The sequence below is a fragment of the Pan paniscus genome, chromosome 22, assembly GCF_029289425.2.
Source record: "Pan paniscus chromosome 22, NHGRI_mPanPan1-v2.0_pri, whole genome shotgun sequence".
NCBI lineage: Eukaryota > Metazoa > Chordata > Mammalia > Primates > Hominidae > Pan > Pan paniscus.
Genome location: NC_073271.2, coordinates 35511953 through 35537815, shown reverse-complemented (window position 1 = coordinate 35537815; position 25863 = coordinate 35511953). Strand labels below are relative to the sequence as shown.

The 25863-nt window shown below is 39.7% G+C and overlaps 1 protein-coding gene and 1 long non-coding RNA gene across 12 annotated transcripts in view; one reads left to right on the top strand and one right to left on the bottom strand.

Annotated features, from left to right (window-relative positions):
• LCA5L (lebercilin LCA5 like) overlaps window positions 1-25863 on the top strand; it is a 47865-nt gene that overhangs the window by 6769 nt on the left and 15233 nt on the right. For 4 of the 10 annotated variants that reach the window (XM_003823917.5, XM_055105286.2, XM_055105283.2 and 1 more), the window contains 5 exons: window positions 3465-3618; window positions 9641-9903; window positions 10515-10846; window positions 15511-16025; window positions 18159-18296. In XM_003823917.5, the coding sequence (XP_003823965.2) occupies window positions 10525-10846; window positions 15511-16025; window positions 18159-18296 (975 nt within the window). In that variant the 5' untranslated portion in view covers window positions 3465-3618; window positions 9641-9903; window positions 10515-10524. Of the gene's footprint in view, window positions 1-2870; window positions 3152-3464; window positions 3619-9640; window positions 9904-10514; window positions 10847-15510; window positions 16026-18158; window positions 18297-25863 lie in introns of all 10 variants that reach the window. The other 6 variants (XM_008977628.4, XM_055105285.2, XM_055105289.2 and 3 more) reach the window with 3 other exon arrangements.
• LOC103787017 (uncharacterized) overlaps window positions 596-25863 on the bottom strand; it is a 31904-nt gene continuing 6636 nt past the window's right edge. Inside the window, exons 3-6 of one of the 2 annotated variants that reach the window (XR_010111161.1) lie at window positions 24741-25319; window positions 12988-13241; window positions 12170-12223; window positions 3630-10786 (exon numbers count right to left, since the gene is read on the bottom strand). This is a non-coding gene — a long non-coding RNA (uncharacterized LOC103787017). Of the gene's footprint in view, window positions 10787-12169; window positions 13242-24740; window positions 25320-25863 lie in introns of both variants that reach the window. The other variant, XR_010111162.1, reaches the window with a different exon arrangement.

Genomic DNA, 25863 nt, shown 5'->3' with positions numbered 1-25863 from the left:
GAAACTGATCACATCTGCAAAGTCCCTTTTGCTATATATAGTAACACAGGTTCTAGGGATTAGGACATGGACATCCTTAGGGGACCATTATTCAGCCTACCACTGTACCAAATGAAAGTCTTAAATCTTAAAAATGAGAATTTAACTCTATTTTACATGTAGACATTGATTGGAAAATGAACGTATCTTAGAGAATTTACATATCTACACATACACAGATATGCTTTATTTTTTATAATATGCATTATCAGTATTATTCATCACAGTTATAATAACAATAATATGTTTTATCTGATTCTTTAATTTTTGCCATTCTGGTAGATGAAAAGCGGAATCTAATTTGCATTTCATTATGAGTAAGTTCGAACATCTTTTTATATAACTCTTGGTTTTCTGTGTTTCTGTAATGTGTTTATGCTGTAATGCATTCATATCTTTTGCCCATTTTACTAATGGATTATTTTAAGAGGTCTCTGTAAATTAAGGAAATTAGGTCTTTGTCATATGTATTGAAAATCTTTTTTCCAGTTTGTAAGATGCCTTTGAACTTTATTTTTTTTTAATTATAAGGAAGTTTTATATTTTTATGCAGTTATTTTTATCAGTTGTTTCCTTTATGGTTCTAGGCTTTATGTTTTTCCACACTCTGTGTTTTCTTTTAATAATTTTTTAAACATTTACATTTTGAACCCATCTAACCGTCATTTTAGTGTAAGAAATGAAATAAGAATCTGCTTTTGTTTTGATTTCCAGGTAGATTCTAGCCTACCTCTCATCATTTACTGAAGTCCACTTTCTCTACCTTTATCTTAGACTAGGTTACCATATGTATTTGTTTGTGTTTCTGTTTCTGAACTCTTTATTCCAGAATATTGTTCTGTCAAAGCATTAGTATCAGGCTATTTTAGTAACTGTAGTTTTATATCTCAGTATCTGATCAAAGTAGTCCCTTCTCATCATTTTTGTTCATATTTCTTGTATTCTTTCATATTTATTTCTCTATATGAATTTTGTATCATTTGGTCAAATTTCACAAAATTACTCAGTATTTCACTGAGAATACATTGATCATGTAGATTAAATTAGGGAGAATTTACAGCTTTATAATCTGTGTCCTTTTGATATAAGAACAAAATGTGTCCTTCACTTAAATATTTTATTTCAGTAGTTTTAAAGTTTCCTTCATATTATTCATAGTAAACTTAGATGTTTTAAATATTTGGATATAGTAAGTGGGGTATTTTTCATCTATTTTCTAAGTCGTTTTATTTTGCATATAGGAAAGATTATTTTTAGGGCCAGGCACACCTATAATTCCAGCACTTTGGGAGGCCAAAGTGGGCAGATTTCTTGAGCCAAGGAGTTTGAGACTAGCCTGGGCAACATGGTGAAATCCCATCTCTACAAAAACGTGGCCAGGCATGGTGGCACGTGCCTGTAGTCCCAGCTACCCGGGAGACTGAGGTGGGAGGATCACCTGAACCCAGGAGGTTGAGGCTGCAGTGAGCTGTGATCACGCTACTGCACTCCAGTCTGGGCAGTGGAGTGAGACCCTGTCTCAAAAAAAAGATTAATTTTATAGCCATTTTGTAACCTATAGTGTCAATTTAATTCTCTTGATAGTGTTTTATAAGTATATAATCATTTCATTTCATTTCCACATAATAACTTGCCTCTTATTTTCCAATATTTAGACCTAGTACCTCCAGAACAATATTAATGAACAACAGTGATAGTAGGCATTTCTTATCTTAATTCTTACATCAGTGTAAATTAATGTTTCACCATTAAGCTTAAAGCTGTTTTTTTGTTTGAGATAGGTATTTATCACATTGGGAAAGCTTTCATTTGGAGCTTTTCAGATTGGGTTAGCAGTAATGAGAAGTTTTTTCAGGAGTAATGGATATGAAGAGAGGAATTAAGCACAGAGGCATCCGGAACATTAATTTATTTGATCAATATTTATTGGACACTTAATATTCTCAGGAACTCCTCTAGGCACTGAGGATATAGCAATAGACAAAGGAGCCAGAATGCATGCCTTGTGAAGCATGCAGTTAGTGGGGAAGCCAGGCTACAAACAGGCTGAGGAAGTAAAATGGGTGTTAGGTTAGACAGTATGTGTTAAAGAGAAAAAATGAAATGGGGAAGGCAATAGGAAATGTTGAGAATGGATAAGAAAAGAGGGAAAATTTGCATGCTGAGTAAGTTTTTTTCCCCAAGAGGCAGGACTGGTTAAGAATATAATTACTGGCCGGGCGCTGTGGCCTGGATCATGCCTGTAATCCCAGCACTTTGGGAGGCCAAGGCAGGTGGATCACTTGAGTCTAGGAGTTCTAGACCAGCCTGGGCAACATAGTAAAATCCCGTCTCTGCAAAAATAAAAAAATTAGTTGGGCATGGTGACACATGCCTGTAGTCCCAGCTACTTGAAAAGCTGAGGCAGGAGGATCGCGTGAGTCCAGGAGGTCGAGACTGCAGTGAGCTGAGCTAACACCACTGCACTCCAGCCTGGATGACACAGTGAGACTCCATCTCAAAAAATATGTATGTAATTACCTACCCATAGAATAATTTCAGCCAGAAACACAGATGTAATCATTTGAATTAAATTATCCTTATGAATTAATTATAAATTCACTACTGAATTTTTTTCATTATATGCGTGTAACAAAATATTTACTTTTAAGAATTAGGATTTTCTAGTTGTATTATTAACCAAGAATCTGATAATTCATGAAAGTATGGAACCAGAATACATTTTAGTATATAATACTAAATCAGTCATTGTCTCTGCTTCTAAAATACAATCCAGTGCTTACAATTAGCTACCAAGAGGGTCGTCTTTTTGTTATTTTTATTGTTGACAGGCAAGAAACACATAATCCAAAAACTTTAATTATTTACGTTCAACTCTGTACTGGAAAGAAAGAGCAGGCAGGTGAGCCACAAGATCTTTTCTGCCAAAAACTTGAAAAGGCACTGCTGTGTATGGCTCCTTCAAATCTTATTTCAACATCACTGTTTGATAATCACATCCAAGAATTTCCCAATCAACTGCCAACAGGTGATTCACTTTCATAGAGAAAAAGCCGCCTGTGGCCAGGTGCAGTGGCTCACACCTGTAATCCCAGCACTTTGGGAGGCCAAGGTGAGTAGATCACTTGAGGTCAGGAGTTTGAGACCAGCCTGGCCAACATGGTAAAACCCCGTCTGTACTAAAAATACAAAAAAATTAGCCGGGCATGGTGGCGGGCGCCTGTAATCCCAGCTACTCAGGAGGCTGAGGCAGGAGAATTGCTTGAACCTGGGAGGCAGAGGTTGCAGTGAGCCAAGACCACACCAATCCATAATACAAGGGAATATATATATATTAATTAAAACTGCTTCAAACCCTTATTCTTATTACATAAATATGTTTCTTTGTGAGATTGTAACATTTTCCTTTTGTAATACCATTTTAGGTTTTTAAATATATATTCTTTCTTTAAAAAGAGACCAAAACCTGTCAAAAAAATACTACCGTGGAAAGCTCATAAATACTACAGTGTGAAGAACCCTGTGCTTATCTTCAGTTTATCATCAGACATCTTAGGGAAGTTTGATAAAGAACACCAGGTATGCAGTAATCACTTTCAAACATTTTAGTGTGTTTTATTTTCCATCTGCCTTGTTGCAAAAGCAGGAGAAAAGACACCTGACCGTTGTATTCAGAATGATTCAGACATATACCTTGATCTTGAACATTCTTATTTCTAATTCACTAATTAGATAAGCATAATATAGAAGTTTACTGTTCTTTTAAGTAGCCATCCCTTTCACCATAGTGCATTCCGGGAAAACGTAACCTCAACCAGATCAGATTTTTTCCATTAGAATAGTGTTTATAATTACTCATTGTGTTCCTGAGTCATAACAGCAAAGAAACAACTATAAACTCCATAATGATAGAGACATAATAAAATTATGCTTCATGTGCAGTAAAATAGGCACCACTATACTGTAAACTGTTCAAAATATAAATGCTGCCAAACTAAATCTGAACTATACTGTAAATTTGATACAAAAACTAGTGTAACTATAGTAGATATTAATTTTATAATTACTAACTTTGCCTATTTTAAGATCCTTTTGCCTTACCTTCTTCATAACCCCAGTCCCTGGAAGACACTAAATAAATGTTCTTTGACTGAACATATTAATTAATTAAGAACATCAGTGGCCGGACATGGTGGGTCATGCCTGTAATTCTAGCACTTTGAGAGGCTGAGATGGGAGGATTGCTTGAGCCTAGGAGTTCAAGACCAGCCTGGGCAACATAGTGAGACCCTATCTCTTCAAAAACTAAAAATATTAGCCAGGCATGGTGGTATGTGCCTGTAATCCCAGCTAAATGAAAGGCTGAGGTGGGAGAACTGCTTGAGCCTAGGAGGTCAAGCCTGCAGTGAGCTGTGATCACACCACTGCACTCCAGTCTAGGCAACAGAGTAAGACCCCGTCTCAAAAGAAAGAACAGTAGGTGGTTGGTTTAAGGCCTGGATTTTTCAAAAATGCACCACATAATCAGAAATTTGTATGTGGAAACTACACTTTTTATTGATAACAATAGAGAAGTGTAGTGTATGTATATTAATATGAAGATTTCTGAAATAGTTTAATCAACTTAAAAGTGCAGTTATAGGCCTGATACTAGTCATCAATTTTTAACAGGTCAGTGAGAAAACTGGTATTTAGCAGACTGAATATATGATCCTACTTGATACCTGCATTCAGGACACATTCATTGCCAACTATAGTAATAGCCAAGAATCAAACTGGGTTTTGCTTTTGTTTACATTGCTGATAATGTCTCTCAGTCACCATTTCATGGAAAAGAATAGAACTCACACAGTGCCAGGTGAACCCAAACATACCTGTATTGAGGTCATATAGGTAGAAATTTTAGGATGGTTCTGGAGTCCTGGGAATTCCAGAATGCTAGGAATATCCTGTCTCTTTGATGAGTATAATTTATGTACAAGTAACTCTTTTGGAAATTTACCTACCCTGCCAAGGCAGGAGAATTGGCAAAACTCTGTCTCTACAAAAAAAAAAAAAAACAAAAAAAAGCTGGTTGTGGTGGCATGAACCTGTAGTCCAGCTACTTGGGAGGCTGAGGAGGGAGGATCACTTGAACCCAGGAGGTGGAGGTTGCAGTGAGCCAAGATCATGCCACTGCACTCCAGCCTGGGCAATAGAAGACCCTCTCTCAAAAAAAAAAAAAAAAAAGCTACAGTAACCAAAATAGTGTGGTATTGGTATGAATATAGAGAAACAGATCAGTAGAACAGTGTAGAGAGCACAGAAATAGATCAACATATGAATATCTGGGTTTTTACAAAGATGCAAAGGCAATTGAGTGGGAAAAGGATAGTCTTTGCAACAAATGGTGCTGGAGCAATTGGATGCCCATATACCAAAAAATGAATTTTAATCCATAAGTAACTCAAAATGGATTATAGATTTAAAGTAAAACTTCTAGAAGAAAGGAGGATATCTTTGTGACCTCAGGTCATGCAAAAATTTCTTAGATACAGCACCAAAAGGATCTTTTTTTTTTTTTTTTTTTTTTGAGACAGAGTTTCTTGTCACCCAGGTTGGAGTACAATGGTGCAATCTCAGCTCACTGCAACCTCCACCTCCTGGGTTCAAGCAATTCTCCTGCCTCAGCCTCCCAAGTAGCTGGGATTATAGGCGCCCGCCACCACGCCCAGCTAATTTTCTTATTTTTTGGTAGAGATGGGGTTTAAACTTGTTGGCCAGGCTGGTCACGAACTCCTGACCTCAGGCAATCCGCCTGTCTTGGCCTCCCAAAGTGCTGGGATTACAGGCATGAGCCACCGTGCCCGGCCAGGATCATTCTTAAAAGAACAAATTGATAATTGGGCTTCACCAAAATTAACAGTCTGCTCTTTAAAAGACATTTTTAAGAGAATGAAAAATCACAGATGAGGAGAAAATGTTTGCAAAGCATATATCTGATAAAGGATTTATATCCAGAATATTCACAGCAATTTTATTTGTAATAGCCCAAAACTGGAAATAGCTGAAATGTCTGTGAACAGATGAATAAACAAATTATGGTTTATACATACAATTGGAAACTACTCGGCAACTTAAAAAAAAACAAATGAACTACTGATATTGATGCAAATAGTAACATGGATGAATCTCATAATAATAATGCTGAGTGAAAGAAGCCAACCAAATAAAAATACATACTGGATTATTCCATTTATATAAAACTCTATAAAATGCAAAATAATTGATAGTGACAAAAAAACAGGGTTTGCCTGGGTTGGGAGTGAGGCGCAGGGAAGGATGAGAGGAATTACAATGGGGTGCTGGGAGGCTTTGGGAGATTATGTGGTTGTGTTCACTGTCTTGATTGTGGTGATAGTTTCATGGGTATACACATTTCTAATCTTATCAAATGGTACTCTTACTAATTTTCTTTGATACCTCAATAAAAGAGGGTTAAAAATAAAGAATTGTATCCCAAAGGCTTAGGAATCAGTTGTGTTAAATATGTACGCTCAGTAAGCCAAATAAATTGACCTATTTAATACATTTTTTAAAATCTTCATTTTAAAATGTTAGCGAATCAGGTACAAAATTCATTTAAGTGTTGTTATCATCTGGTCCCAGTTTTTCTTATGACCTCTTTTTGTCAAACACTATGCCATTAATATTAAAAACAATTGTCTATTTGTTGTAGCAAAAAGAAGCATACTGAGTTTACCTAAAAGCCGATTTTACCTAAAAGCTGATTTTAGTGACACTGACATTAATAAGCTGTGATAAACACTGGGCCAGTCAGTTTATACACTGATCTTACCAAGTTGTAAATATATTATTTCAAAAGAATATAGCATCTAAATATACTCTATAAAGCATTCATGACAACTTTTAAATTTAGTAAGCTCCCAAAAATTCAGTGTCTTAGGATATGGATTGAAATTATGATTTTTGATTTTCAGATATTTTTGCCTATTTAAGACAAATCGGTGAACACAGCAATTAATCTGAAGTTGCTTGTAGCTTTTTTTACATGAGACAGATTAGGTTATAGTAGTGATCAATAGTAGAATTGATCACTGCCTTATACTATGTGTTTTAGAAATTTGACAAAAGCAAGTTGACAGTACATCCACTAGAAAATTTATGGCAGGCCAGGCGCGCTGGCTTACACCTGTAATCCCAGCACTTTGGGAGCCCGAGGCGGGCAGATCACAAGGTCAAGAGATAGAGACCATCCTGGCCAACATGGTGAAACCCCATGTCTTCTAAAAATACAAAAATTAGCTGGGCTTGGTGGCACGTACCTGTAGTCCCAGCTACTTGGGAGGCTGAGGCAGGAGAATCACTTGAACCCAGGAGGCAGAGGTTGCAGTGAGCCGAGATCATGCCACTGCACTCCAGCCTGGTGACAGAGCAAGACTCCATCTCAAAAATAAAATAAATAAAATTGGTAGCAGTCATTTTCTACTCATCCATTCCACCAACAAAAAAAAAATTATAGTAAGACCACCCTTTGCCCATCCTGAGGCAACTAGATCCCTAACGTTAGGCTAGGCAAATTATTGAGCAGGAAAGATTGTGGATAATTTTGCTAGTAAGGGATCTTCTCACTGAAACACACTGAAACATTGACAGATTTTTGATTTTTCAAGCATTTTTAAGAAGCTACAATTACTTCTAGCTATAAGGATCCTGCAAAATACAGACATCCACTGGAGCCAGTAGGTAATGGGACAACTCAGCATCCACAGAGGCTTATGACTTGCACATCCACGTGGGGAGGGCGGTAACACCTTCCAATCCACCACCTTTCTCACAACTAAGTCTAGAAAGCCTCATTAGGGGACATTTTAATCTGGTAGAATTGTTTTAAGAGTGAAGTTATTTATAGTCTTGTTTATTCTTACGTGGCTCTACAGGATTTCCATTGGAATTTTTTTTCTTTTTTGGCTGTTACATCAATTTTTATTAAACTAAGAGACTAAGATGGCTAGGCTTCTACTTTATCAAACATGGGACAATTGAAGTTCACTTTAGTCTTCTGTGAGAGGCTTGCATTTTTTAAAGAAAAAAGGACAAAGTCAGGAGAGGGACAATTGCAAACGTCGTTTTTCAGGAATTCTCATTGGTCTACAGAAATAACAGTGACTGGCGATTAGATTGTTGTTTGAACCACAGGGTATGAGCTGTGGTGTCCAGCATATGGCATTGTTAGGTTAATTTATAGCTATTGGTGGTGTCAGTCAGAGCCCACGGAGCAAGCAGCTAAGAAATGATTACTTAGCTCAGCTGGGGGGATGGGGGGATGTGACTGCTGTCTCATTCCAATGCCTCTTTGGGCCTGGTCATTTAAAGGGGGTTGCATTCCTCAGATAAGCTTCTTTTCTTTCTCAACCCTATGGGATTGGTGGTGTCACTCACATTTTACAGATGGACAAGAGCACTTAAGTGACAGGCAGACCCAAGTTCAAACCCAAGCCGGTCTGCCTTCAAATTGTCCATCACCTTCTACTCCATCACACTCCCTCCCACTACTGTAGCTGGACAATTTGTGAATGTAACATGAAAAACACTCTTGAATTAAGCCTTTATCCAAAATTGCCTGCATAAGAAGACTTGTTGAAGGAGTGTTCTAAAGTGAGGAAGAAGGAGGGGCTTTAGCAGAAGTCAGCTGAACTCTAGCTTGAGTCAGAAACAACTGGCCAAAAAAACAAATTCTTCTTGCGGATTAGCAACCATTGTTTGAGCCATTTGGATTTACCAAGATAGGTGAGGAGGAAATTAGGGACTGAGGTCATGAGCAAGAGGGCAGGGAGGAACAGCTCCTGGGGACAAGGACAGGCAAGGCTATGAGGGCTACACGGGAGCATTTGTAGTCTTTCAGGGTCCCTTACACCAACATCTGGGATTCTTCTTTTTGTTTTTTTGTTTGTTTGTTTGTTTGTTTGTTTGTTTGTTTTTGAGACAGAGTTGGCCCTGTCACCCAGGCTGGAATGCAGTGCCGCGATCACAGCTCACTGCAACCTCTGCCTCCTGGACTCAAGCAATCCCACTTCAGCCTCCCAAGTCGCTGGGACTACAAGTGTGCACCACCACACCCCACTAATTTTTGAATTTGTTTTGTAGAGACGGTTTCGCCATGTTGCCCAGGCTGGTCCTAAACTTCTGAGCTCAAGCTATCCACCCACCTCAGCCTCCCAAAGTGCTGGTATTTCAGATGTGAGCCACAATGCCCGGCCTGGATTCTTCTTAATCTAGATGCAAAGGTTCACAAATAAGGATCTGCTTCTGCCCACCACTACACAGCAGAATGTGTCTGGAAAGAGAAATTCTTTGCCTTAGGATTGTGTAATGCTCCCACCAATGTGGTGTTGCAGTCATGGTGCTTAATGAAAAAAGCACTGCCCCTGGAGCTAGGAAACAGGGAGAGTCTCTGAACTTTAAACCTGTCTGAACCTATTCCCTCTAGGTGGCTGAGATGAGGTGATGTGAAATAAGTTTGTACAAAGTAAGAGCACTAGTTAGATATTAAGTGTAATGCTAATATTAATTATTACTAAGATCATTTGATTTCTTGTAGTGAGGAGATTGTGGACTGCCTAATATATTTCATCAGAAGAGAAGGCTGGAGAATTAAGCAGATGCAGCAAAAGGCAGAAACTGACTTCAAAAAAACCCTCTCAGTAGAGAAAGTGATATTAGATTCCTATTGCAAAGGATCTAATGCCAGTTAAATTCTCTTTTGCTTTCTTGATAAAACACGAGAATTGAGAATTAAATGAAAAGGTAAATCCTTTTAAAGACCTCAGAAGATGGATCTGTTTGTTTCAATCTGCTTTTGAGGTAAGCTGCTATAAAAGAGATACTTGTGGTGGTATCGTCCTTAGTGCAGTAGCATAATAAAGAAATGCAGAACCATCTGCTTTGTAACTAATGTTAATTTTATTAAGGGTATAAATTTGGGGTCTTTCTTGTATTTCACTTTCTATTCCTTCCATTTTAAATTATCACTTTAGACAACTAAGAGGGCTTATTGAAAGTATTCAAAGTTTATGTCCATGGCTGAGCATAGTGGCTGACGCCTGTAATCCCACCACTTTGTGAGACCAAGGTGGGAGGATCACTTGAGCCCAGGAGTTCAAGACCAGCCTGGGCAACATAGTGAGACTCCCATTTCTACCAAAAAATAATAAGTTAGCCAGGTGTGACGGCACACACTCGTAGTCCCAGCTACTCCAGAGGCTGAGCTGAGAGGATCGCTTGAGCCCAGGAGGTCAAGGCTGCAGAAAGCCATGGCCACACCACTGCACTCCAACCTAGGCAACAGAGTGAGACCCTGTCTTTAAAAAAAAAAAAATATATATATATATATATATATAAAATAAAGCATAAGTTCATTTTAATGTCAATAAATTCAAAAATACTTTTATTAGGTTTTACTTTTCTTTTATTAGGTTGTTTGCTATGTCTTTGGCTGATCTAACAAAAACAAATATAGATGAGCATTTCTCCAGCATGGCATTAGAAAACAATAGGAGGTCTGCAGAATGCAAGAGAAGCCCAGGCACAGGCGATTTTTCACGGAACAGTAATGCTTCCAATAAGAGTGTTGATTATAGCAGATCTCAGTGCTCCTGTGGAAGTTTAAGTTCTCAGTATGATTATTCAGAAGACTTTCTCTGTGATTGTTCAGAAAAGGCTATTAATAGAAATTATTTAAAGCAGCCTGTGGTAAAAGAAAAGGAGAAGAAAAAGTATAATGTTTCTAAAATCTCCCAATCTAAAGGTAAGGAGTAAAATTTCCCAAGCAAGACCAAATTTCTGTCATAATGATGTTATTTTACTGCACTAGTGTTTGAAGTGGTTCATACTCAGTTTTATTGTTTTCCCATATTGTAAATGTGTATTATAGGTGAACTTTTATAGAAGAAATTAGGAAATAGAGAAATTAAGAGTAATTATAAAATAACAGAAAGGCTTCACATGTAAAGCCTAGCCCCCTGCATGGCTTACCCTACTGGAGCCTACTAGTGAGGTTAGTTCCGTTTTTAGTTAACAGGTGGCCTTGTTACAGAGTACCACAATACTTGGATTTCACTGGCTTCTTGCCTTTCATCTCAGCTGAAGAATCAGTGTTTGAATTGCCAGTGAAATGTAAATACCTATCTCAGCACCCCAAGAGGATGGTCTCCAAGTCTGGTGAGACATTGGCAAACACCATCTTTTGAAACAGAGATGGTTCAAAAGGCTGTTAATAATGTCATTTCTTTGTAGATTTTTTTTTTTTTTTTTTTTTTTTGAGACAGAGTCTTGCTCTTGTTACCCAGGCTGGAGTGCAGTGGCGCGATCTCGGCTCACTGCAAGCTCTGCCTCCCGGGTTCACGCCATTCTCCTGCCTCAGCCTCCTGAGTAGCTGGGACTACAGGCACCCGCCACCACGCCCGGCTAATTTTTTGTATTTTTAGTAGAGACAGGGTTTCACCGTGTTAGCCAGGATGGTCTCGATCTCCTGACCTCGTAATCCGCCTGCCTCGGCCTCCCAAAGTGCTGGGATTACAGGCGTGAGCCACCACACCCGGCTCTTTGTAGATTTTTAAAGTACCAGCTCTATCAACTCCCAGCTGTCCAAATTGGAATTCGCTTGTGTTATCTTTGATCTACTTTCTTCCTCCTTCCCTGCCCAGACTGTAATTCCTTCCTCCCATTTGAGGCAATCTTGAGCTCATAAGTATTCCTTATATAGAAACAGCTGGGGCTGTTGTCCATGTTGACCATCAGAGCACTTCAGTCAACAGGAGGACAATAAAGGGCCTGCTGTCTGGGGAGTGCATCTGCCACCACCATGTCCACCTTGCATCTTGCATCCCCAGTCTGCTGTTACCAGCTGTGTCCAGGACCCTCTGTGCCACTTCTGGAACACCCAGAATCTTCAGTTCCCCTGCTATAGCGCAGGGATTCTTTATCTAAGACACATGTCTGTGAACCCCATGAAATTCTATGCATTTTTTTGTGTCTATGTGTGTTCGTAAACTTTTCTAGAAGGCCCTGTACCTTTCATCAGAGTCTCAAAAGGTTAAATGTTACTTTTCTAGAGAGCTGGGGGTCCTACCTCCACTGGCAAGGCCCAGGGCAGGAAATGAAAAGTCCGCTACTTCTCTCATGCCTGGACTCCATCAAAAATGAACATCATAGTTAGATCCTACAAACACACAATTCCTTATCCACATTTGAAATTTACAAATCTCCAAAAACCCAACATCTTTCATATCCTTGGCATCAAAGTTGATTTGGCAACAAAAACCTTATTTGAACTAATATGAAACAGATCTTTACTTATTTCACTTAGTGTGAATAGTGATTATAATTTCACTGCAAAAATATAGTTTCATTAAAGGGTGTTGTTCCAGACCCCAATGAGAGAACTGTGGAAAATACCATATATGCACTCACCTTTAAAACCCACCCCCAAATTCTGAAACAGTCTGGTTCCAAGGGTTTACAGTAAGAGATCTTGAATCTATATACTACATTTTATATTGATGGTAAGCTTTTGTGGGATCATGCAAGAGGGCAGTTGGCATTTATAAAACTTTCTACAAGAGAGAAATTGCATTTCGAATTCTAAGTACCTTATAATTTAGCTTTTTAAAGCTGATTACTCTTGGAGTATATATTCCTCCATCAAGTATGCATGATGGATACAGTATGAATTTGTTACATACCCCTCAAATGCAAGTGGTGTACTTACCTTTCTGAAGCCAACAAACCTGGCTTGTCCTCCCCACCCACTCACTAGGGTAGACAGGAAAGTCAATCTCAGACACGTTTGGGGAATAAGGGAATATGAGGGGGCAGGGACATGGAAAGGGCCTCACACAAAGAAGAATACTGGGGGAGAAGCCTCTGCCCTTCATTTTTACCACTTACATGTTCCTTGTCCAAGCCATATGATCTTTAAAAGGCCAGCACCTCCCCTTTCCAACGCATCCGCGCCCTCTGTGCACTTCTTGACTCCTGTGGCCATGGCGTTTAGTCCCTTAGCACGCTCTCATGCCTCTGCCCTCCCATCACTTGAGCATGGCATGAGAGGGAAATATAAGCCTCCAGCGCCCATGGATCCCATCACGCATCCTTCTCATCTCAGTGAAATCCCTCTCCTCCAGGGTCACAGCACCTAAGAGCTGGAAGACATTACAAGTTGGGGGTCAGGTTCAGTCATGCTGGCCATAGTGTAGAACATGTCAGTCCTCGCCCACCCCTATTTTAAACCAGCCTGATCCATATGGCCTGGGTCTAGAGCTTCCCTAGCCAGTGCCCAGAGTATTAAAGTGTACGGCCTCAACAAAACCACAGACACCTCTTCGCAGGCCTTCTAGTAGATGTCCTAGAGGCTGGCCTGCTCTGCTTTCCACTTAGTGTGCTCAGAAGCCTATTCTAAAATACTTAATATTCAGCCATAGTCCCTACTAAACCATGGGAAAATAAATACACTTGAAGGTATAATTGCAAAGACAGGCCACCAGTTATTGATGTTATACTGTGTTGTATAATCTATGAGTTCTTTCATAGTTATGATTCAAATGTTTTATCCCCAGAAAGCATGCTTTGGCTCTCTTGGTTCATTGTTTCTATCACAGGTAGAATTGCCTTTCCCACCACCGGGAGCAGACATATTAAGCCACATCTCAGATGTGTCCACACTTGGACCAGTAGTTTAAGGTTAGGACTTGGGTGACACTGGCCACTAAGTGTCCTTCCCTCTCCAGAATGAGGATCAGACATTTTTAGAGTTTAGAATCCAGTTTCAATTTCTCCTTCTCCGAATCTAGATATATGAATACATACACTTGCACACCACATATATATTTACATACACAGGTGCACGCATACATATACCTCTGTATCCTACAAATGCACACACCTGTGGGGCACTAGCATAGGCACATAGACAATGGGCTCTGTCTCACCACTTCCTAGCTGTGTGCTCATTGACAAGGGACATCCCCAAGCTTCCATGTGTTTATCTTTAAAATGGGATGATAGTACAGTGATTTACAAATGTTTTTAACATACTCAAATTCAATTAGGTAAGTTTGGTGCTAACTGTGATAATTTTTAGAGACTTTTTGTTTAAGATAGACCCCTGGACACATGCCAATTACTTCATTTGGTGCCCAGCCAAAGTAACAGGAAAAAGTAACTGTGTTGGATTTATTGACAGATGGAAAATCGGTATCTGTATAAATAGATAGACTCTTACGCAATTTGATGACCTTTTGAGGGTCATTTTGAATATATAAGTTCTTTACATTGGATTCTCATGTTACACTCTAATTACCCATAACATATTGTTGAAAGGATTACATCAGATAATCTACAGAAAGCATTTAGTTTAATGCCTGACATATGATAAGCACTTAGTAAATTTCAGCTATTGTCATGGGGTTGGTTTGTTTGTTTTTGAGACAGGGTCTCACTTTGTCACCCAGGCTGGAATGCAGTGGTGCAATCATAGCTCACTGCAGCCTCAAACTCCTGGGCTCAAGGGATCCTCCCGCCAAGGCTTCCTGAGGAGCTGGGACTATAGGCATGTGCCACCATGTTAGGCTACTTTTCAAAATTTTGTAGAGGCCGGGCACAATGGCTCCCACCTGTAATCCCAGCACTTTGGGAGGCCAAGGAGGGTGGATCACTTGAGGGTCAGGAGTTTGAGACCAGCCTGGCCAACATGGTGAAACTCCGTCTCTACTAAAAATACAAAAATTAGCAGGGCATAGTGGCAGACACGTGTAATCCCAGCTACTCGGGAGGCTGAGGCAGGAGAATCGCTTGAACCCGGGATGCAGAGGTTGCAGTGAGCCAAGGTTGCGCCACTACACTCCAGCCTGGGCAACGGAGGGAGACTCCATCTCAAAAAAAAATAAAAATAAACATTTTAAAAAATTGTTTTTTAGAGATGGGATGTTACTCTGTTGATCAGGCTGGTCTCAAACTCCTGTCCTCAAGCAGTCCTCCCACTGCAGCCTCCCAAAGTGTAGAGATTACAGACATGAGCCACTGCACCTGGCCTATTATCACAGCTTTTAGTCTAGCTGTTATAATAGAAATCTAAGTACAGATTTTAGAGTCAAAGAAGACTTGGTTTTCAATCCATTCTGTGTCACTTCGTGGCTATGTAATCTTGGACAAATGATGTAAAATCTCCAGCTATAAAATATATTACAACTGATCTTAAAGAATTGTATTAAATGAGGTAGTTATATATAAAGTACCTAGCCTAAAGCATGGGTATTCATTAAATGATAGTTTTGTCCCCTTCTAGTTACACTTACGCTTGTGTGTATGTGTGTGGTGTGTGTGCATGGGGGCATGGGAGAGAGATTATGCATAGTGCATATTTGCATATCTGTATATTTTACTAGTAATAAACTGGATTTTCTGCTTACACAGGCCAGAAGGAAATATCAGTTGAAAAAAAGCACACCTGGAATGCATCACTCTTTAATTCTCAAATCCATATGATTGCCCAAAGAAGAGATGCTATGGCTCATCGAATACTCTCAGCAAGGCTTCATAAAATTAAAGGACTAAAAAATGAATTAGCTGATATGCATCATAAATTGGAAGCCATCCTTACAGAAAACCAATTTTTGAAACAACTTCAGCTTAGGCATTTGAAAGCTATAGGAAAATATGAGAATTCACAAAATAATCTACCTCAAATTATGGCTAAACATCAGAATGAAGTAAAAAATTTAAGGCAACTACTTAGGAAATCCCAGGAAAAGGAAAGAACTGTATCTAGGAAACTTAGAGAAACTGACAGCCAGTTACTGAAGACTAAAGATACCTTGCAGGCACTGCAGAAACTTTCTGAAGACAAAAACCTTGCAGAAAGGGAAGAACTCACTCATAAATTATCTATTATCACAACAAAAATGGACGCAAATGACAAAAAAATACAGGTCTGTATTTCAGGGGCCCAGACAGTTTAAGATTCCAAAGTTAATAGAGAGAGGGTGTGAATTAATCATGGATGCGCCCCCTCTGTAACAAAGCATTACTAACTGCTTTGCTTGGCGTGCTGCACTAAATAATTATGTTGTCTAATAGAGGGCACAGAAAGGGAGTGGTTTGAAGGAAAAACAGAAGCAGCTCAAACTAGAAATGTTCATCTGTTGCAGTGCACAAGAGTTCACTCTGTGGCTGGACTGGTTTATCTGGAAATGACCATTCTCTAAGAGAGCACAGCTACAGTGCTAAGGGACTTTTTCCCTGTGCTGAAAAGATTGCATTGTGTTACGTGAAACCTCTCTTTGAAGTCAACCCTCTACCTTAAACTGTTGATTAAAGGGCTACTTCCCTAAAAACCTACTCAGTGCATCCGTTCAGGGCCTTTGTATTCTCCCTCACCATTTTGGCCAGGCATTACCACACAGACATTTGTAGTTATTTTCAAAATAGCAGTTTTTCCCAGATAATGTTCCTGGGTAGTAGGGAAGGAAAAGGAATTAAAATAATTAAAGAGATGACTGGATTGATTTTCCTCAACAGCACTTGGTTGTCAAAAGCCTGGGGATTACATTATAAGGGATGACTTGGGAGAAGGTATTGATATCATATTAAGAATTCTCCTGCATATCTTACATTAGCTACTTTGAGTCTGTATAGACATAAACATAAATGGAATTAATTTAGGATTTAATTCTGTAATATTTGATGCTGAAACACGAGTATTTTCTATGATCTTGAAGTAAGTAAATACCAGGTTCATTTCCTCCACGTTTTAATCTCAGTTATTTCTTCTGTTGTTAAAATTCTCTATTTTCCAATAAATTTTTTTCACATGAAATTAATATGTGATCTACAGAAAATAATGAGCAACCTCAATTTTCACTCTTGTATACCAAAGTGATATTATTGGGCCTTTTAGGTAATATTGTATTCATCTTAGCGTATGTCTGTCATGTAAAAGCAAATCTGTTTTCATGTATGTATCTAAGTAGTTCATGTTTTTATATCTATACATAAAACCAAAACAAATTCCATAACTCTTTTCTTTGATACAAAAAGCACTTACCAAGTATGAGAAATTTCTGTTTGGTTGTAGGCATTTAGTGGAGGAAAACTGTTTTGGGGACCAAAACATGTTATTTCTTTAACATTAATGTTTTAGGGAGTGGTATTTTTAGTGATTCTTTCCCCTTGTAGCTTTCCATGTCTTCCACTTTTCCTGTTTGGGAAAGTACTGCTGTTATCATGGAGGAGGTCCCACTTTATGTTAAAACACAGAAAAGTGGTCCTTTTGCTAAGCTTTCTGTCCAGTCCAGATCTAACAGTTCTCCAGTAAAATAGTTCTCATTCCAGAGAGCAGATGAATCTATTTATGGATGGTTATTGAGTTAAATCAGTCATTTCATTGTCTTACAGTCCATCAGTGTGGATGGATGTGGTGGTTTGAGTCCCTTTTATCACATTCAGTTTCTGTTGTCTGGGAATGCCCATCCATGATGTCTACTGATTTTCAGGATCTGGTCAGAATGTTTAAATCGGGCAGGGCACAGTGGCCTCTCGCCTGTCATACCAGCACTTTGGGAGGCCGAGGTGGGCCAGGAGCTTGAGACCAGCCTGGCCAACACAGCAAAACCCTGTCTCTACTAAAAATACAAAAATTATCCAGGCATGGTGGTGTGCACCTGTAAACCCAGCTACCCAGGGGCTGAGGCAGGAGAATCGTTTGAACCCAGGAGGTGGAGGTTGCAGTGAGCCGAGATCGCACCACTGCATTCCAGCCTGGGCAACAGAGCAAGACTCCAACTTAGAAAAAAAAAAAAAAAAAACGAATTGTTAAATCAAATTTTAGAATATGTAAAAAACAGGCTCCAAACGTGTGACATTTGTTCTCTAGAGCTGGGGTCTGGGATTTGGGGTCTTTCTTTCGGTTATACTTCATTCTAATATATGTCCCTTGTATAAGTCATTCACTAAAATTGTATTGAAAATGTGCACTTTTCATAAATGTAGTTAGTTCCATGATAATTGAAGTTTTTAACATACTAACTTGGTTGCAGAATAATTATAATATACACTGTTTTCAGAGCTTGGAAAAACAACTGAGATTGAACTGCAGAGCCTTTAGCCGGCAGCTGGCTATTGAGACTCGGAAGACTTTAGCAGCTCAGACAGCTACCAAGACTCTGCAGGTGGAAGTAAAACACCTTCAACAAAAACTTAAGGTATTTCTTTTAAAACAAAATGTAAGAATGAAATCCTGTTTCCCGAAATATATGAGCTATTTATGTCTATTATATCTTTAAGTGATTTTTTATTTTACATACATATATAAGGCTCCTCTCCCCTTTGCAGGGGGCCTGGGCCCCCATCCACAGTTCTGTTTATCTTTTTTTTTTTTTTTTTTTTTTTTTTGAGATAGAATCTTGCTCTGTCACCCAGGCTGGAGTGCAGTGGCATGATCTCGGCTCACTGCAGCCTCTGCCTCCCAGGTTCAAGTGATTCTCTTATCTCAACCTCCTGAGTAGCTGGGAGTACAGGCATGCAACACCATGCTTGGCTAATTTTTGTTATTTTTAGTAGAGACGGGCTTTTGCCGTGTTGGCCAGGCTGGTCTTGAACTCCTGGGCTCAAGTGATCCACCTGCCTTGGTCTCCCATAGTACTGGGATTACAGGTGTCAGCCACCACACCTGGCCTAAATTATGTAACTTCATTAATATCTTTCTCAGATATTTTCTCTACAATCATATGAACAGACAAAGGATCTGCAATTATTAGAATGAGTTAACAGCTTGGCGAATGTGTACTGTCTTAGAAAAATAAAAACTCTATTCATTAACAAGCCTTCTTGTTAGCATTCCTATTTCATCACGTTAAGTAATACAGCGTTTGTTAACATTTTAATGTAACTCAAAATTAACGTTTAAAAACATATTTAAGATAAATTTTAATGACTCATAAATTTATCTTAGTTTTACTTACAAATGTGTTTGAAAAACTGTCTTAAAAATATGTATACTGCTTTAAAAATAAGAATTTTTAAAATATTTTGTCAGGCTTTTTGCTATCTTTCTGCCTTCAAGATTGGTAAAATGTCCAACAATTTAGATAAGATGCTTAAGAAATACGCTGTTTCAAGCCTCAACTAATAAATCTTAAGCTTGATTCTTTAAGACAAGGATCTTTAACTTTTTTATTTTTAAGGAAGGCAAAAATGAGCTCCTTTAGGCCTCTTTTACAAGGGCACTAATCCCATTCACAAGGATTCTGCCCTTGTGACCTAATCACCTCCCAAAAGGCCCATGTCGTAAAAGTATCACCATGGGGGCTAGGATATTAACATAAGAAATTTAGCACCATATCAATAATTTCCCTTTCTTTCTTTTTTCTTTTTTTTGAACAGGGTCTTGCTCTGTTGCCCAGACTAGAATGCGGTGGCACCATCCTGGCTCACTGCAGCCTCGAACTCCTGGGCTAAAGCGATCTTCCCACCTCGGCCTCCCAAGTAGCTGGGATCACAGGTACATGCCACCATACCCAGCTAATTTTTAAAATTTTTGTAGAGACGGGGTCTCGCTGTGTTGCCCAGGCTGGTCTCAAACTCCTGGGCTCAAGCAATCCTCCTGCCTTGGCCTTCCAAAGTGTTAAGATTACAGGTGTGAGCCACCACACCCAGCCTGATCTTTAACTTTTTTATGACAATTAGGCAATTTAGATTTTCCAGGAGCCTTGAGATGACTCAGAGACAGGAGAAGAATAGTGGGGGGTGAGGAGTTGGGGCGGAGCTGGACAAGTTGGATAATTCATCTGATGAATTATGTTGGTATCATTGAGAACTGGGATTTGGAGGATGAAAGAAAGAAAATTTTCCCTTTGTAAAGAAGAAAAAAGAGTTCCTTTCTTCTGTGGAGTTCCAGGAAACTTCAAAAAGAATACACAGAACATAGGCATGGCTATTGCAGCTAGCTGAGAAATCTAACAGAAGAGACTTCAAGATCCCCTGGTCACAGCAAACACACACACATATGGAGACACAATTGGGGAATTTTAAAATAAATTTTATGCTTCCTCATGCAGACATATGAATATGAATAACATGCAGCCATTAAAAAACCATTTCTGGCCAGGCATGGTGGCTCACACCTGTAATCCCAGCACTTTGGGAGGCCGAGGCGGGCAGATCACCTGAGGTTGGGAGTTCGAGACCAGCCTGACCAACATGGCAAAACCCCGTCTCTACTAAAAATACAAAAATTAGCTTGGCATGGTGATGCATGCCTGTAATCCCATTACTCGGGAGGCTGAGGCAGGAGAATTGCTTGAACCTGGGAAGCAGAGGTTGCAGTGAGCCAAGATTGTGCCACTGCACTCCACCCTGGGTGACAGAGTGAGGCTCCATCTCAAAAAAATTTAAAAAAATAAAAATAAAAATAACCATTTTTAACAGAGAAATGCTTAATACTTAATGAAATGCTTAATGAAAAGATAGAAAATTCTATATACAGTAAGATTCAAATTTACTTTTAAAAAGAAAATTAAATGTACCTCCACACAATGGATATCTACATATCTGTAAACAGCAATGAAGAATCTTGATGTACTACTACGGAATAATCTCTAGGATACACTGGTAAGTGAAGAAAGGAAGGCAAACGAAACTGTAATATCCTTGATATGGTTTGGCTGTGTCCCCACCCAAATCTCATCTTGAATTGTAGCTCCCACAGTTCCCCCATGTCAGGGGAGGGACCCAGTGGGAGGTAATTAGATCATAGAGGCAGGTCTTTCCCATGCTGTTCTTGTGATAGTGAATAAGTCTCATGAGATCTGATGGTTTTATAAAAAGAAACTCCCCCGCTGGGCGCGGTGGCTCACGCCTGTAATCCCAGCACTTTGGGAGGCCAAGGTGGGTGGATCACGAGGTCAGGAGATGGAGACAATCCTGGCAAACACGGCGAAACCCCATCTCTACTAAAAAATACAAAAAATTAACCAGGCATGGTGGCGGGCACCTGTAGTCCCAGCTACTTGGGAGGCTGAGGCAGGAGAATGGTGTGAACTCGGGAGGCGGAGCTTGCAGTGAGTGGAGATCGCGCCACCGCACTCCAGCCTGGGCGACAGAGCGAGACTCCATCTCAAAAAAAAATTAAAAATTAAAAAATTAAATAAATAAATAAAAAGAAGCTCCCCTGCACAAGTCCTCTGTTGCCCACTGCCATGTAAGAAGTCCTTTTGCTCTTCCTTTGTCTTCAACCATGATTGTGAGGCCTCCCCAGCCATGTGGAACTATGAGTCCATTAAACCTCTGTCCCTTATAAATTACCTAGACTCAGTTATGTCTTTATCAGCAGCCTGAAAAAGGACTAATACAATCCTATTTAAGATAAAGGAAGCAATAGAAATATATCCATCTATTTGCCTACATTTAAAAAATAAACCAGTAATAGGATAACAGCAGAAAAAGAGAGAATAGAGTAGAAGGGACAGCTCTAGAACCTAGATTTCATGAATATCTTTATGGAACCATGAAAATATTTCCATAAGTATGAAGCAGAATTAAATGTAAAAAAAACTAAAAAGCAGCTGGGTACGGTGGCTCATGCCTGTAATCCCAGCACTTTGGGAGGCCAAGGTGGGCGGATCACCTGAGGTCAGGAGTTCCAGACCAGCCTGGCCAACATGGTGAAACCCCATCTCTACAAAAATACAAAAATAAAAAAATTAGCCAGGTGTGGTGGTGCGCGCCTGTAATCCCAGCTACTCAGGAGGCTGGGGCAGGAGAAATGCTTGAACCCAGGAGGCGGAGATTACAGTGAGCTAAGATCGTGCCATTGCACTCCAGCCTGGGTGACAGAGCGAGACTCTGTCTCAAAAATAAAATAAAATAAAAAGCTATCCCTAAATATCCAAAGTAAAATGCAGGTGAACCCAAATGTGTATACAGTTAGCCCTTTGTAACCGCGGGATGCAGAACCTGCAGACAGGGAACGCTGACTGTATCCTATTGGTGGCACAAAGCCACAGAAAGAAGCCATTCCAAGTGACTTAAAACACATAATGTCATTGCACATGGCCAGTGAGATACACTGTAAGGACACAAATAACTTTACAAAAAAATCTTACACTGTTTAGTAATGATATAGTTGGTAATGATGTTGATGTTGTTGTTTTGAGACTGTTGTGTGTATCTTATGGGATAAAGCTCCTGATAGATTATGGTGTTGTCATTGAGAACTGGGATTTGGGGGATGGACAAAAAAAAATACAGAAGTAAGATAGAGTCAAATAAAAATCCTATAGTCCTGATTTTGATCTGAAGTGAAAGTATGCAATATTCTCAGAGTAACCAGAAGCAATGAACACCTCCAGCACCCAGATTATGGTCTGTAAGTTCCATATGCCACTGAAACAAACCAAGCCTCCCTAAAAAAATTCTAGGTCTGGTGCAGGAAATACACTAGATGAACCTGGAACGTATTGTCATACAAAAGCAAAGAAACTATTAAGGACCATTAGGGTAGTATCAAAAGGACTCAGGCCCATCTAGAATAGGTTCTTACTGGCCAAAGATGGGGATATTTGAGGATCAATAAAGATAACTGCCCAGGTTAAAACTTATCAAATGAATCCACACTTCATAATGATACTTTAAAAACTAAACACCTCAGCGATGAGTCACTTGTGGAGGATACTAGGGAACAGCATGCTGTCTTGAAGACTGGTCAGTAGAGGACAAGAAGCAAACATTTTTACCTTCCCTGTATGAACGACTCCTCAGAGTAACCAAATCGTTTGTGAGGGGGTAAGATCCTCCTTATAAAAGCATTCCACTCAATAATGAAGAAGGAATGACAGGATTAGAATTGTCACTATTTTGGAAACTCCTAATGAATTAGTGGCTCTAATCAATGATCATCAGTGGCTCCTAGTATCACATAAGAGATACGCGCTTCCTGACAGAGGTACACACCACCACCTACTCATGCCAACGAACCGAACCTAAACCTAGTTACAGACTGGGCTCTACCTACCAATTGAAAAAAGAAGAGGGGAGAGGAACATGCTCAGGATGGGATGCAGTCAGCAGCATGAGACTGTGGGAAACTGCATTACAGATACCCCCATTTCTACGATTAAATAGCAAAGCAGAAAAAATAAGAGGTGAGAGTGAGAATCTATAGATTAAAAGACAGTAAGAGATATATTAATCAGTCGCAGTGTTTTGAACCTTGTTTAGATTCTAATTCAAACAAACCTTTTAAAAATTATAGAAAATGGGGAAAATGTTAAACAAACTGGATATTTGATTATGTGAAGGAATTATTGATTGGGGGAAGTGGAATGAAGATACTGCAGTTAGGTTTTAAAAGGGATACCCTTGTTTGCTACAGATACTGAAATAAGTTATTAGAGGTCTAGATTTGCTTCAAATAAGCCAGGGCTGGGGAGTGGTCAGAGAGAGTGGGAAACAGCACATGAGTTGTTCATTAGTAAAGCTGGTTCATGGGCTCATGGAGGTTTACTGTACTATTCTACTTTTATTTTTTTATATATTTTAATTTGTATAATAAAGTTTCAAAGGGAAAAATGCTTTTGAAATTACATATTTTATGCATTTTTAAAAGAGTAGAAATGGCTAGATCAAGAAGGTGGCCTGAACACATGCTTTTTGTCCCTCCCTGCCAAAGCCCCATGGAAATGACAGAAAATGTTATTTTTAAAATAACACTCCAAGCCAGGCATGGTGGCTTACATCATTTTTTGGGAAGTTGAGGCAGAAGGATCTTTTGAGCCCAAGAAGTCAAGACCAGCCAAGGCAACAGAACAAAGCCTGTCTCTACAAAAAAATTTAGAAATTATCTGGGCATGGTGGCACAAGCCTGTAATCTCAGCTACTCCAGAGGCTGAGGCAGAAGATCTCTTGAGCCCAGGAGTTAGAGGCTTTAATGATGGCGCCACTGCACTCCAGCCTGGGCAACAGAGAGAGACTCTTGTCTCTAAAAATAAATAAAATAATCCAGAATCCCAGAAAGGATACCAAAACTACCAGATCTAACAAAGAATTTCTGGAAGATAAAAAGGGGTTTTTCTTTTTTGTAGATTAATGAAACCAAACATAGACAATCACAAAGTAAAATATGCACAGACACACAGACACACACACACACACAGAGAGAGAGAGAGAGAGAGGGGGAGAGAACCAGACAGATGCAATACTGCCTTTTATGACCTAGCCTTGGCAGTCACGCAGCATCACTTCTGCCTCACAGCATTTGTCAGGGCAGTCCTAGGCAGTTCAAGCAGTGAACTCCACCTTTTGGTAGCGAGTCACGAGGTTGTTGAAGAGCATATAGGACTAGAAATCTTGTCGTGGGAATTCTAGGAAAATACAGTCTGCCACATTAACGAAAGTCATTGCCTGAGCTTGGAAGAGTCTGGTCCCAAAGGTCAAAAGTTCGTTTCTTTACTTTGAAACTCATTTTCAAAGTCATCCCACAGCGAGTTCTAGGCCCACTTCTGCAGTATGAGCCGAAGTAAGAAGAGGGATGTCAACCTTCCACAGCTCCCACGTGAGGTACTGCCACCCGTCTTACACCCAGGCTACGGTCACACTCCTGCATTCAGACACTGCTTTCTATCTCAGTTCCGGAAGCCATCAATGCTGACCTTAATATGATTCCACACCATGACCCAACTTCCCATTTAACTCTTCCTTGATACCCTTTGTGCTTGCGGGCAGGCTTTGCGCTGAGTATTCCACGAGCACTCCATGAACATTCCCAGCCACGGATTAGCTTCTTGTTTCCCTTGACTGATTGAACCCAACCACACAAGTATCCCAGGTTGTGTTCCAAACGGGCTGTGTTAGACTTCTGGCCCAGCTCTGTCGTGGTGCCCAACCTGAAGCTCTGCTCCAAGCCGCAAGGAGGACTGTCCTCCAGGTTGCTTCCTTTTGACCCATGCCGCCCCTGTCGCAGCCCCTTGTTGTTCTTCTGTTGTTGTTGTGCCTCCTTCCTGCTCTCGGTTGCTGACCTCCAAGTGTCCAGACCAAATCAAAAGATAGAACTGAATTTTTCAGGTAATCAAAATTTGTCCCTGTAAATATGAAAATGTTTCCTAACCAATGTGGATGAAAACTCATTCTAAAATGTTTTACACAGTATCCTTCATCTGAAAGCTATTATCCAGAATACAGCTGATCAACTTTTCATGGTGATGAACTGTCAGCATTTACTGTTCTTTTGGCTGTTACCACAATAAGAAAAGAGAGATGAACTGTTAACATTTTTGCCTCCAGAAACTTAAATTCTAGAAAACATTAATATTCTCATGTTTTATCCCTTTGTGTACCTCTGATAATAAACTAATTTTATGATTCAAATGAGTAGAAAATTTACACTGTACAATTCAGGTACAAAAATATGTCATGTTCTTTATTTTCTGTAACTAAGCCATACTTCCTTATGAGCCCCAGTCCCACAAATTAGGGATGAGGATGGCAGTTGGACAAGAAGAAATGGATAAAAGCTTGTCTCAGTCTCTTCTAACTCAAAACAGTCTTAGGCTAGGTTGTCTCTTAGACTTGCAGACTTTCTCCTCATCCCTATCTTCTGTCTCAGTGGAGATGGCATCCTGGGCAGGAGAGAAAACATATGTGTACTCTTGGTGGAGTGAAAAAGAGGCCTCTGGTCTGTGTTCTGCCCTCTGGCCCCTCTCTAGAGCTGGTTCTCCTGACGAGTGACTGGTCTTAAATCAAATTCCCAGGACCCTGTCTAATGTGTACTGAATG